The 14469-nt window shown below is 45.1% G+C and overlaps 1 protein-coding gene across 1 annotated transcript in view; it reads right to left on the bottom strand.

The window, feature by feature from the left end:
• LOC112235885 (protein diaphanous homolog 1-like) overlaps positions 1–14469 on the bottom strand; it is a 142336-nt gene that overhangs the window by 6738 nt on the left and 121129 nt on the right. The window contains 9 exon segments of the mRNA XM_042302942.1: positions 4019–4108; positions 9302–9434; positions 9914–10078; positions 10323–10447; positions 11510–11639; positions 11915–12154; positions 12480–12581; positions 12763–12857; positions 12986–13084. Coding sequence (XP_042158876.1) covers positions 4019–4108; positions 9302–9434; positions 9914–10078; positions 10323–10447; positions 11510–11639; positions 11915–12154; positions 12480–12581; positions 12763–12857; positions 12986–13084 — 1179 coding nt within the window.

Raw genomic sequence — 14469 nt, 5'->3', positions numbered from 1 at the left:
ACTCTCAAAAAAAACGGTTCACTTCTAAGATCACTTTAGCACCGCCCTAAAAACCCGATTCAAATTCGACACAAACCTTCATATAGGTATGTAATGACACATTATATAAACTCTTTATAGTGTTTTATTTACATTTTAGAGACGATAAGGTGATACGTTGGACAGATCGAGTGAAAAAAAAAATCTATTTTCCCACACGTCATCTCTTCTTCCCACTATTACGCATTAGTTTCGCTTTCCCACCTGCCATTTTCAAAAACATCCGACAGGGCTCAATCGTGCAGAAACAGGCAGCGTTTAGGTCGTCATTTATTTTGTTAGCAAGGGGAGAAAGTGTGCGTTACAATGGTATTGACATTACAGTTGATCTGGAAGTATTACGTTTTTGGGGTGCTAAAATACAGTCAATTGTACGGACCAAGGTGATGTACAAAAGTGAGTGAGTTTACGTTAGCTAGCTAACAACATACCGGTACATACTGCTGTAATGATACGCTTTGTGGTTCGTAAGGACAGCGTAGCCAACATAACGTGTAGCGTAACTTATTTGAAAAGTCATTACTTTATTACATTGCTCAACATGACCTTAACATTCGTCATAATTAGTTAAAGCAATGAATTTGTGCTTCGACTGCATATTTTCCGCCATTTTCTTCAAATCTCCAAACGATGCGAAGCCACGCCCATTTCCTGAAGAATTGCATTATGGGCCCTTACAATACGGAAATGGTGTCCTCTGTGTGTATACTTCACATTTTAGTACGACAACCGGAAACCTTTGGTATACTAACTATATCCATACCATGACCAATAAGCATAGTATATACTCAATTCACGTCACAAATAGTAGGGTTCGTATGAGTATTCGAACACAGCTCATGACGACACCCAGCATGAGGCTGGAACTGCGTGTGTGGGTGCTCTATCGTGAGGAAGAACAGGGGGACGTGCGTGAAAGAGTAATAGTAATGGCCGTACTAATGAAGTAACAAGAAGGTCTTAAGAGGGTTTTCTATGTAGTGCATGAGAGTGTAGGTCCGTGTGCGTGGGAGTCCGAACGTCAGCCATCTTAACTGAAACCAGCCCAGAGTACCAGGACGTACCTCCTTCTCTAGCCCGCTAAAATAAGACCTCGGAGTCATCTAACGCACGCACTCGCTATTGTGTGGGTTAGATGCTGAGAGGCCAGCCTAGCTGGGGAGAACGTCGTGGCAGACTGGAAAAGATGGCTGTGAAAATCAATGTGGGAAGATGAGGCATTAACAAAGCTCTGATTGACCTGAACCCCCCCCCCACACACATTTCCTGTTTGGAGTGTGAAAACGAGTAGCGGTGTCTGACTGAGGCCCTAGTGGGCACTTTTCTCCCCTTCTCTCTTCCCCCCCTTTCCCTCATTCCTCTACCTCTCTTTCCTTCCTTTGGTTGTGTCTCAATCTGTTTAGCAGTGATTAGGTTGACTGGGCCTCACCTCCCTGTGATGAAGAGTTTTAGCTGTCCCTGGAGAATGCCTGTCAGAGTTAAAGGACCCCAAAGGACGCTTCCACAGATCACTGAACCAAACTTCACAATCGCCACACTCATAACACTGAAACGTCAAACACAGCCGCCCGGAAGAGGCGGTGAGTAGGAAAGATGAGAGAGGCAAAGGGAGGAAGGGAAGGAGAGAGAGAGAGAAAAAGGAGAGAGAAAAAAAGAGAGAGGGGGGGGGGTGTCTGGGCTCTAAGTAGCCTGTACTCTGGTGCTGTAACTTTGTGTATGTGTGTTTCTGTCACAGTGAGCTTTCTTAAGTGTGTGTGTGTGCAGCAGCTGAAGTGAGTAACTCAATAGGCCAGTGAAGCAGGAGAGTATTTAACCAGATTATGCAGGTGGTTTTCCTCTAGCCTGAGAGAGCGAGGCTGGAGAACTGTAAGAGTAGAACAGGTCTGAGTGGAAGTCCGCACAGATCACTTAGAGACAGACTGACTGAAGCATGTGTTCACACAATGAACCCAGTCTAGAAAGCTAGCGCTAGCCTCAGGCTAGTGGTTGTCAACAGAACAGGGGTTAACCTGTTTTAAAAAGGTAATAGTGAAGCCACATTTTTATAGTGTATTTCTATTCTATAATGGAACACCCCAGACCACCACAAATCCCTGTCGCTGCCACCCCACCCCTCTCCACCCCCTCCCCCATCCTGCCAGGCTGAGCTGACAGCACGCCTTGGCCCTCGAGCAACAAAACAGATGGCGCCGTACAAACCGGAGGCAGCCAGGGACTGAAGGCTTCCTCCGTGGGAAGGTCACTGTTTGTGCATGAGAGAGAGAGTGTGTCCAAGTATGTACAGTGGCAAGAAAACGTATGTGAACCTTTTGTAAATACCTGGATTTCTGCATAAACTGGTAATCAAATTTGATCTGATCTTCATCTTGGTCACAACAATAGACAAGCACAGTTTGCTTAAACTAATAACACAAACAATTATACGTTTTCATGTCTTCAATGAACACACAGTGTAAAGATTCACAGTGCAGAGTGGAAAAAGTATGTGAACCCTTGGATTTAATAACTGGTTGACCCTCCTTTGGCAGCAATAACCTCAACCAAACATTTTCTGTAGTTGCGGATCAGACCTGCACAACGGTCAGGAGGAATTTTGGACCATTCGTCTTTACAAAACTGTTTCAGTTCAGCAATGTTTTGGGGATGAACTGCTCTCTTGAGGTCTTGCCACAAAATCTCAAATCGGGTTGAGGGTCAGGGCTCTGACTGGGCCATTCCAGAAGGTGTATTTTCTTCTGATGATGATATACTTCTGTGTTTAGGGTCGTTGTTCTGTTGCATCATCCAACTTCTGTTGCGCTTCAAATTGGCAGACAGACAACCTTACAATCTCCTGCAAAATGTCTCGATAAACTTGGGAATTCATTTTTCCATTGATTATATCAAGCTGTCCAGGCCCTGAGACACAAAGCAGCCCCACAAACCACGATGCTCCCTCCACCATACTTTACAGTGGGGATGTGGTTTTGATGTTGGTGGGCTGTGCCTTTTTTCTCTCCAGTGTTGTGTTCCTTCCAAACAACTCAACTGTAGTTTCATCTGTCCACAGAATATTTTGCCAGTAGCACTGTGGAACATCCAGGTGTACTTTTGCAAACTTCAGAAGTGCAGCAATGTTTTTTTTGGACAGCAGTGGCTTCTTCCGTGGTGTCCTCCCATGAACATCATTCTTGTTTAATGTTTTACATATCGTAGACTCGACAACAGAGATGTTAGCATGTTCCAGAGATGTCTTTAGCTGACACTCTAGGATTCTTCTTGACCCCATTGAGCATTCTGCGCTGTGCTCTTGCAGTCATCTTTGCAGGACGGCCACCCCTAGGGAGAGTAGCAACAGTGCTGAACTTTCTCCATTTATAGATAATTTGTTTTACCGTGGACTGATGAACATCAAGGCATTTCGAGATACCTTTTTAACCCTTTCCAACTTTATGCAAGTCAACAATTCTTAATCTTAGGTCTTCTGAGGTCTCTTTTGTTCGAGGCACGGTTCACATCAGGCAATGCTTCTTGTGAATAGCAAACTCACAAGGCAGCTCTAACCAACATCTCCAATCTCGTTTCATTGATTGGACTCCAGGTTAGCAGACTCCTGACTCCAATTAGCTTTTGGAGAAGTCATTAGCCTAGGGGGTTAACATACTTTCCCCAACCTACACTGGGAAAGTTTAAATGATGTATTCAATGTAGACAAGAAAAATGCAATAATTTGTGTGTTATTAGTTTAAACACACTGTGTTTGGCTATTGTTGTGACTTAAATGAAGATCAAATCAAATTTGATGACCAATTTATGCAGAAATCCAGGCAATTCCAAAGGGTTCCTATCCCTTTTCTTGCCACTGTATGTATGTATGTATGTATGTATGTATGTATGTATGTATGTATGTATGTATGTATGTATGTATGTATGTATGTATGTATGTATGTATGTATGTATGTATGTATGTATGTATGTATGTGAGTGAGTGTGTTCTTACCAGCTTGTCGTGGGCCTCTCTTCCTCTTGAAGGCAGCACCAGACTGCAGCGCCTCCAACAGGCCGTCCATGATACCAGTCTCATCACCCTCTGTACACACACACACACACACACACACACACACAATCAATATCACATACACAACTTTCTAACATATATAACCAATACAGAACAGAGAAACATCCATATTTACCATACAAAACACACCCTTTTCAGCATCCTCCATACAGACATATGACAGAGGAGAGTTCAGTAGACAAAGCACGCCCCCTACCCTCACAAACACACAGAACTCTCTCACAGGGGGGTGGGGGAGTGTCACCAGTCACATGGACATGGTGGCCCATTAGATACAGTAACCTAGTTGGGCACTGACCCAGTTCAGATCCTGTAGAGGCTGCAGGAGTGTACACACACACACACAACAGGTCTAGTAAACTATGGCTCAATAAGCTTCAATGTCGACCAGGGATGTGTGAGAGTATACTGTGTGTGTTTATGTCTTTGTACCCCTGTGCAGACACAGTGTCTGGCAGTCTAATGGGGGCAGGGGAGAGGGGACTCACTGGCATACACAGGCATATGGTTTGAATTATATCCACTTTGAACTAAAGGAAGGGAGGGTGACAGGGGGTGGGGGAGTGCTGCATGGGGTTAAAGGTTGTTGTCTTCACCCCCCCCCTCCCCCACTAGCTTAATCCCACTGTAAGCCTAGCGGCAGATGGTTCCTAGACTTGTCTGTCACATCAGAGAAAGTCATACACACACACACACAGGCCCACAACACAGCTCGCATACCCACCCAAGTGGCCACGGTACACAACTGCACAGGCAGAAAACATGCAGTCGTGTTTTTATTTTTAACCAAAAAGGAGAATACTTCTGGCACAAAACCACTCTCCCCACCTCCGTAAATCACACGCTTGTGTTAAACCCAAAGCCATACAGTGAAAACGTCTTCGAGGAAACTGCTTTTGGGTGGGTGTTAACAGCAGCAATAAAGGGACAAACTGGGACTGGTTTTAAAAAGCATGCTTTATAGTTCACCTAATGACCTGTACACTAAAATGAGACGACCGTATCCTAGGGCTAAGGCCCTCTCACTGCACAGCATGTATGCATTATTGTATGGAGCTACATTGGCTATGGGAAAGACCGTCTAACGATTGAATAGTGCAAATTACACTATCGACTGCCCTATCATTTCTGTAAGTTAGATTTTTTAAATCGTTTTTTATTTTATTTGCATTAATCAATTTGAAACACTTGTTGATAGCTAATTAAATCACATATGATCCCTAAAACTGCTGCACAATACTAATTTCATTAACACAGCCATTGATAATCTATGGTTGGAAATCAATAGGAGAGTGAGTGGTGGTCAAGGTCATTATCAAATGCTCTCTGACCAGTGTGTAACGATGACCCCCCCCCCAACAAAAACAAGGTATAGCAAGGCAGTGAGTTAAAAGGGCATAAACTCTGCTAATCCAGTAATAGCATTAGAGAATCAGCATTAGAGATAAAGCTGGAGAAAATAATTACCAGCTATTCTCTAAAGATGTCCCTTAGACACCCCCCCCACACACAGCCTGGTGTCGTCATGTGCAGAACAAGAGCACCCCTAATGGTATTACTTGATATACACACACACAAACAAAGACAGACAACAGCCCCCCCTTTGGCCACGAGAGATGGTTTACCCAGCATGACTACCACTCTTGCAGGTCATGTCCATCCCCCACCCCCTTCCTGTCATCCCACCTATCCCTTTCTCCTCTCCCCGTCCCTCCCTCTGTTCGGCGAGGACCAACGCTGTCTAATCCCTCTGAGACATCTGTTGCTCTACAACCCCCCCTCACAGGCTCTAAGCATTCCCAGTGGCTACACGCCACACACACCCACGTGTCTTCTCTCACTCTCATACACACACCACAAACACACCCTCTTTCATGCAGCACTGACACCTAGCTGCAGACCTGGGGAACTATGCAGGACTGTTGCTACTGAGGAATATGAACAGGTCCCAGGTCAGCTTAGACTACGGCTGCTGTCCCTAATACAATAGGCTTTTGCCATTGGCACTAAACCCTAGAATATATACAGTGAAAACTAAGCATAAATAAACTAGGCCTAAATCCTGATTATAAAATGAGCAGTAGTACAGCCTGGCAGTATGTAATATCGCTGTATTTTAATCTTAATTTATATGCTGGTATTATAACTAGAGGTCGACCGATTAATCGGAATGGCCGATTAATTAGGGCCGATTTCATGTTTTCATAACAATCGGAAATCGGTATTTTTGGGCGCCGATTTCCGTTTATAATTTTATTTTTATACCTTTTATTTAACTAGGCAAGTCAGTTAAAAACACATTCTTATTTTCAATGACGGCCTAGGAACTGTGGGTTAACTGCCTTGTTCAGGGGCAGAACGACAGATTTTCACCTTGTCAGCTCAGAGGTTCCAATCTTGCAACCGCACAGTTAACTAGTCCAACGCTCTAACCATTGCACTCCACGAGTAGCCTGCCTGTTACGCGAATGCAGTAGAAGCCAAGGTAAATTGCTAACTAGCATTAAACTTATCTTGTAAAAAACAATCAATCATAATCACTAGTTATAACTACTAATCCAGTTTAGCAGGCAATATTAACCAGGTGAAATTGTGTCATCTCTCTTGCGTTCATTGCACGCAGAGTAAGGGTATATGCAACAGTTTGGGATGCCTGGCTCATTGCGAACTAATTTGCCAGAATGTTACGTAATTATGACATAACATTGAAGGTTGTGGTATGTAACAAGAATATTTAGACTTAGGGATGCCACCCGTTAGATAAAACACCGAACGGTTCCGTAGTTCACTGAAATAATAAACGTTTTGTTTTCTAAATGATAGTTTCCGGATTCGATCATATTTATGACCAAAGGCTCGTATTTCTGTGTGTTATTATGTTATAATTAAGTCTGATTTGATAGAGCAGTCTGACTGAGCAGCAGCAGGCCCATAATCATTCATTCAAACAGCACTTTCGTGCGTTTTGCCAGCAGCTCTTCGCAAGCACAGCTCTGTTTATGACTTCAAGCCTATCAGCCTAATGGCTGGTGTAACCGATGTGAAATGGCTAGCTAGTTAGCTGGGTGTGCGCTAATACTGTTTCAAACATCACTCGCTTTTAGATTTGGAGTAGTTATTCCCCTTGCGCTGCAAGGGCCGCGGCTTTAGTGGAGCGATGGGTAACGATACTTCGAGGGTGGCTGTTGTCGATGTTTTCCTGGTTCGAGCCCAGGTAGGGGCGAGGAGAGGGACGGAAGCTATACTGTTACACTGGCAATACTATAGTGCCTATAAGAACATCCAATAGTCAAAGGTATATGAAATACAAATGGTATAGAGAGAAATAGTCCTATAATAACTACAACCTAAAACCTCTTACCTTGGAATATTGAAGTCTCATGTTAAAAGGAACCACCAGCTTTCATATGTTCTCATGTTCTGAGCAAGGAACTTAAACGTTACCTTTTTTTACATGGCACACATATTTTACATGGCACATATTTTACATGGCACACATATTTTACATGGCACACATATTTTACATGGCACATATTTTACATGGCACATATTTTACATGGCACATATTTTACATGGCACACATATTTTACATGGCACACATATTTTACATGGCACATATTTTACATGGCACATATTACTTTCTTCACCAACACTTTGTTTTTGCATTATTTAAACCAAATTGAACATGTTTCATTATTTATTTGAGGCTAAATTGTTTTTTATTGATGTTGTATATTAAGTTAAAATAAGTTCATTCAGTATTGTTGTTGTCATTATCACAAAAACATGTTTATTTTTTAAATCAGGCGATTAATTGGGAACAGCTTTATTTTGGTCCTCCAATAATCGGTATCGGCGTTGAAAAATCATAATCGGTCGACCTCTGTTTATAACGCGAGTGTCTGTGTGAGAGAAACTGAGGAACAGTCTCTGTTTATTTCACATGGGATTGTTAAGGCCATGAACTCCAAACACACACTGACCTCACAGAGTTCAACCAACTAGTGTGTGTGTTGGAGAGGGGGAGGGTGTGAGAAGCAGGAAGTAAAACGTGAGGCAAAGTAATTAGGAAGAGAGACCTTGAAACACAGGTCAACACGCACAACAAAGACTAGGTGAGTGTGTATACTGTGTGTGTGTGTGTTTAACTAGGTTGTGAAGAATACCACGGAGCTTTGGCAGTCCTACCACCTGTATGTAAATGGCCTCTCCCCTCCCAGTCACACACAAATGTGCAGTCAAGTTTCATGGTGAACTGTCGACATGAAGCTCAATAGGCACTCAAAGCTCTATGAATGAATGGATGGATGTGTGTGTGTGTTTTTTGAATGTCTGTAGTGGTTGACCATGAAAACGTTTCCTTCACGTTCGACACACTGCATGGAAAATTGGTTAAAATGGCAGGTAGATCACTTGCTGCCCCTTTAAAAAGAAAGGGGAGAAATTATGGAAAGAATTAGGGAGAGATGGAAGAAAAAGAGGGAGGAGAAGAGCCAGCTGGAACACATCATCAGGAGAGAGGGAAATAATGTGGGTGAAAGAGTACACACACACACACACACACACACACACACACACAGCGCTGTAGCAGAGAGGAATTCTGTTGACTGTGGAACTGTGGAGTCCCAAGGGAGACCAACTGGAGCCAAGAGGAGGAATGTTCCCGAAAGTAGGTCAGAGAAAGAAAAGTGGGGGAGGGACAGCTTGTGTGAGGGTGTAGAAGGCAAAAAAAAGTGACTTATTTGTGGTCCGTTTGTATGGGTTTCAGCGCATTGCCCTGTGTGTGTGTGTGTCAGGATATGGCCGCTATCCCAGCCTGTTTGAATCGCAGACAGAGAGGAACGTATTTGTGGAGCTAGAGAGTTCCTCCATCTTCTTACTCTTTTCTGAGAAGAAAATCCCTCGTTCCAAAAACAACGGACGAGGGGATAAGACAGAGACTACAGTCTCCTCCACATGTGTATCCTCCGTCTCTCGTTCACGTGCTCTTTTCTCTCGCTCAGTGCAGAGATCCTCTATATTAGATTATCTTAGGTCTGCTGTGGATTACTGGAGAACACACACACACACAACCACACACAACCACAGATCCCGCAGTACAGTGGAGTCTGACTGCCCCCAACTGGTATCAAGGAGAAGTTCAGTTCACAAAACATCCTCCCACCCACACACGTTGACCCACTCCTCTCCCACAGACACTCTGACCTTCGTTGAGGTCCAGTTGTTGGCTTCTCTTCTGTTTCTCCTCCTTCTCCCTGTCAGCCTTCTCTCTGGCCAGCTTTGCTCTCTTGATCTTCTCCTCCGCCTCCCTCCTCTTCGCATTCTCCTTCACGGCTTGCTGAGGGGACATGGACACAAGAGACAGTGAGTGCGTGTGAACGCGAGAGGGGGGAGAGAGAGGGCGAGCAGGCGACACTGAGAAACACTTGAAGAGTTGGCCACGTGCCAAGACAACCGGGTCAAACAAGCCAGCACCTGCACCTGTAGGATCACGGAGCTCTCTTAGTAAACCACAGTTGCAGCTAAACGCTTTAAAATGTGACAGACACGCCACCCGTTACGAACGCCATGTCAACACTAGGAACAGGTGGCAGAACCTGCCCCCCAGTTTCCACTTCCTCCCTCTTCCCTCTAATGTGTTTGTTTAGGCTAAGAGGGAACTGATAAGGAATTACCTGTAGACTACACCTGCCTACTAACAAAGTAAATATTACTTGCACAGACCAGTGAGGAGAAACGACGCTGTTCGCTATCGACCTCAGTGTGTAGAATTGAACCCGAAAAGAGAGACACCCGTGCGCGCGAGCGCACACTCACCTGGAACATGTTCTTGAAGTTGTTGAGGTCGCCAAAGAACTCTTCGACAGAAATCTTGCGAGGGTCGAACACAAAGTAGTCCCCCAGGTCAGAGTACTGCTTCTCCATGTTCTTATGCATCATGTCCAACTTCTCGTACTGCTCTCTGGCACTGCCCACGAAGCTGTGGGGAACAGCGTTAAGGAACACACGACCCAGCAGACACTCACACACATTCAGCACGGAAGACCTGGCCGGCAGGAAATGACAGAGGAGGAGGATGTGTCCCGGTCTCCGTCGTAATTCGTAGGGTGTGTGGAGCTAATTAGAAACAACCCTTCACACGTCATTCTATTGGGTCAGAGGAAGTGAAAATGACTGGAGTTAAGTTGGACTTCGAGTGAATGTGATTCGCAGTAGTAAAGGATATATTCATTTTCTCTATGAACATGTCCCTGTCACTCTGTGGAGGAGGGAAGGTCTCCAGGTCTTTGTCCAGACTCTTCAGCGCACGGCCCATCTGCTCCAAGTTCTTCTGCAGAGTCTCAGCCGACACTGGCACAGGGGTTAGAGGGGAAAAGGGGCAATACGTGTCATGAAAGGCAAGGGGATGAGGAGAGAAAACAAGGAAAGGAAAACTGTGTCCGAATATTTGCATGCATCCACCCCCCCAGTCTTAGTTATGAGGGCAGGTGTTGTCTAGGGTTGGGCATTATTACGATAGCATCGTCTAGCGTCTACTGTCAGCCATCGCCGATGGTGACGACACAGCGATGTGACAGGCGATGGTTTAGCCCATTTAAAAAGTGACTGGCGCCGCGCCGTAGGCCTAAGGGACCGAGTCGGTCAGCACACGAGTGACATTCCGAGTAATCTGCCTGGGTCCTATTTGCTATTGCCCTATTTCAATAAACAGCCTGTTATTTATGCAAGCCTACAGAACACAACAGAGTAAAGTAGCCAAGGTGAAAATTCCCCCAAAAGCAGCGCAAAATGTCCAGTCAGAATACTGCGTCTCTCTCTAGCTCGGTGTAGCTCAAAGCTATTCCGTATATTTATAACGAACACTCCTTAACTAGATTGGGTCGAGCTGTAATAAAAAACAAAAACACAGGCTATATTCCCTCTTCATTTGATATGAATAGGACTTTGGGCCAAGCTACACTTTCATCATTTTACGCATGCATGGTAGCCAGGGGACTCATAACGAGAGCGATCAAACGATAGCAATAGACTATAGAAAAAAATGTTGAATTACAAGCTTCAAGTTTAAGCCCATTAAGAAATAAATGATCCGTGCCAGAAAAAATCCATCTAAAAACAAAAACAAAATGGCCAATAACCTAAACTCCTACTAGGCCTATCATAAAAGCTTAAAGGCAAATTTAAGTTATGAACAGTAGCCTATTTCCTAAATATTCTATAGTCCTAAAGTTGCCGCTTTCCAAGAGAACAAGAATGAAAATTAAGAGAGGAGGAAGCAAAACAAGTAGTGTGAAGCACGAGGACGGAGGACGTTGCTTCTATCCAGCCCGTGATTTTATCACTACTTGATCACGATAGGACAAAAGGTTGACGTCGCCCCACCCTAGTGTGGTCCATGGTTGTCGTGGTTACCTCGGCTGGCCTTCTCCACGTGGATGAGCTCGTCTGGGAAGGTCATGACGTCGGGATACTGCTCCTGACAAACGTCAGCCAGGAAGTGCAGCAGCGTCTGCTTCAGGTCAGCCGTCTTGGTATCCCGCAGCTGATTGGACAGAGGGCAAATCAGACAAGAGTTTGATCCCCCTCCCTTTTAAAACCCTCAATGCAGTCTGCTTATCACGTCCATTTTGTCCTAACCCTGTAGCGTGACTGTAGATATGCGGTTGTGTCTGTGTGTGTGTGTTTATGTGTGTAGATCTCTCTCTATCACCTTGCAGAAGTAGCGGATGTTGAATGTGAAGGCCTCTGAGTGACGTGCATGTGTGGATATGTACACGTGTATGTGTCTCTCTCTCTCTCTCTCTCTCTCACACACACCTTGCAGAGGTAGCTGATGCTGAATCCGAAGGCCTTGGCGTTGCGGGAACCGGCGTTCATGTAGTTGCCCACCAGCAGGATGAGCTGCAGCAGCTGGGAGAAGGTGGCGCTCATCCTCAGCTCCTCGCAGGCCGCCGTCACGGACACCACGTCTGGCTTGATGTTGTTCAGCTGCTCCTCAAACTGCAGCCGGAACAAGATGGCCGTCAGCCGAGGCTTCAGCCGCTTCACCGTCGACATCTGGAGGCGGGAGCGAAGGGAGTGTTGGAGTCCATGATAGACACAAGAGGTAAATGTGTTAAATGATTTCTGAAGCATCTTTTTAGTGCAAACGAACACTTGTGAATGCTCTATAAAGCCTTTTATAAGTTATGTTTCCTTTAAAGTGGGTTGCGAGGGATTGTATTTCCTGGTAGTGTTTGACTAGGGTCAATGGGTTTGTGTGTGTAGTTGGCTAGTTTGTGTTTTCCAAGTCTAATGTGTTACGCTATGGGTTATTCAGGCCAATCAGAGCTTTGTTAACGCCTCATTTTCCCACATAATAGCGTGTGTGTTCTGTTCTCACCACGACTCCAAACTGCTCGGCCTCTGCCAGGTCTTCATACTCGTCTTTCATCTCACCCAGAACATTTAGCGTTTCCTGTTCAGGCAGCTGCTTGATAAGATTCTACACAGACAGAGAGAGACACAGAGAGACACAGAGAGAGACACAGAGAACATTAATTTACACACAGGACGAATACAACATTTGAATGCATAAATACACACGCATAGGAAACACCGACTCGGCTCACGTTCAGCCAGCAAGCCAGACAGACAAACAAAGACACCCTCTCTCTGGTCTGTACCTGCACCATGGACTCAGAGAGCAGCTTCTCGTTGACCTCCAGGATGACGTTCTTGATCTCCTCGTAGGGCAGACGGAACGAGCCCAGGAAGATGGCTGAAACACACAGCCAGTCAGAGCTCACACACACACACACACAACCTAACAACACGTGACTGCTAGATCATTTGCTGCATTGTAACCCTGAGAAGCTGAGCATAGTGGATGGTGGTGACGGCACTCACAAAGGTTCTGAGATGATTTGGAGTCCAACACCTTCAACTCTTTCACCTTCTTCTTCTGGGTTGTTTTCTTTTCCTCCTCTCCCTCCTGGTCTTTCTTAGCTATTCATAGAGAAAGAGAGAGCGAGAGAGAGACAGAGAGAGACAGACAGACAGACAGAGAGAGAGAGACAGAGACAGAGAGAGCGAGAGAGACAGAGAGAGAGAGAGAGAGAGAGACAGAGAGAGAGAGACAGAGCGAGAGAGACAGAGACAGAGACAGAGAGAGAGAGGTGAAGATTTTATATTGTTAATATTTGGTCTTCAGTAGCTCAGTTGGTAGAGCACGGCAACTAAGTCACTTTAGATAAAAGCTAAAATGGCAAGAGGACTCGCGTCAATCCCGAAGCACATTTGGAGGGAGGAGATAGATGGCGGGAGGAGATAGATGGCGTGCAAGAGGGTAAAAAAAAGGAACATAGCAGTGGAGAGGAGGCCAAGGTGACCATTTTAAAGCATATGACAAGGAAAACAGAAAGAGTGATATAACAGAGGTGACAAGAGAAACAGTATGATAGAAATAGAGGGGGGGAGAGGTGGATGTAGATAGAGGCTGGCAGAGAGAGATGCCCTTTTCGTGCGTCTCCCACCTCCAGCTGTAGAACGTCATGGAGGTGTTGGGAGCATTGTAACGTTACACCTCGGAGTAGACGGGAGAAACAGCACTCCAGCACCACGGGGGAAGAATTTTCACGTCGCACAAGCCTACTGGACAGTTCTCATGCAGATGGACATGGAGGGCTCGGAGGCAGGCACAAAGCAGCAGCGAACACACCACCATACACACTCAAACTGTTGGGACAAGGGTCAGGAACTTGTTTGTGGGGAGTGTGTGTACTTCTGGGTTGAGTTCAGTGTGTTGGACACACACACACACACAAAAATAATTGTACGCACAAAATAATTTAGCTAACAGGGATCTTGATCCAGGAAGCGATTGAATGTCTCTGCTGTAACCAAGAAGCTTGATCTTGCTAAATTAGCAAGCTTCAGCCTTGAGCTTGATATAATTTATTTAACACATCTCAGATTTCTTATGGTTATACTTAACTTATAGTTAGTTATAAGCAGTAGCATAGCATGCAGTCCCCCCCCCCAAAAAAATATGACTTTCTATTTTTTAAATGCTTTTTGAAAACCATACATTCGGTATTTCGAAATATTCCATACAGTGCATTCGGAAAGTATTGACTTTTACCACATTTTGTTACGTTACATCCTTATTCTAAAATGGCCGCCCGGCCAAACTGAGCTATCGGGGGAGAAGGGCCTTGGTCAGGGAGGTGACCAATAACCCGATGGTCACTGACAGGCCTCCAGAATTCCTCTGTGGTGATGGAAGAACCTTCCAGAAGGACGACCATCTTTGCAGCACTCCGCCATTCAGGTCTTTGGTGTGATGAAACCAAGATTGAACTCTTTGGCCTGAATGCCAAGCGTCGCGTCTG

This window comes from Oncorhynchus tshawytscha, linkage group LG21, assembly GCF_018296145.1.
Source record: "Oncorhynchus tshawytscha isolate Ot180627B linkage group LG21, Otsh_v2.0, whole genome shotgun sequence".
Taxonomy (NCBI): Eukaryota; Metazoa; Chordata; class Actinopteri; order Salmoniformes; family Salmonidae; genus Oncorhynchus; species Oncorhynchus tshawytscha.
This window is presented reverse-complemented; position numbering and strand designations above follow the sequence as displayed.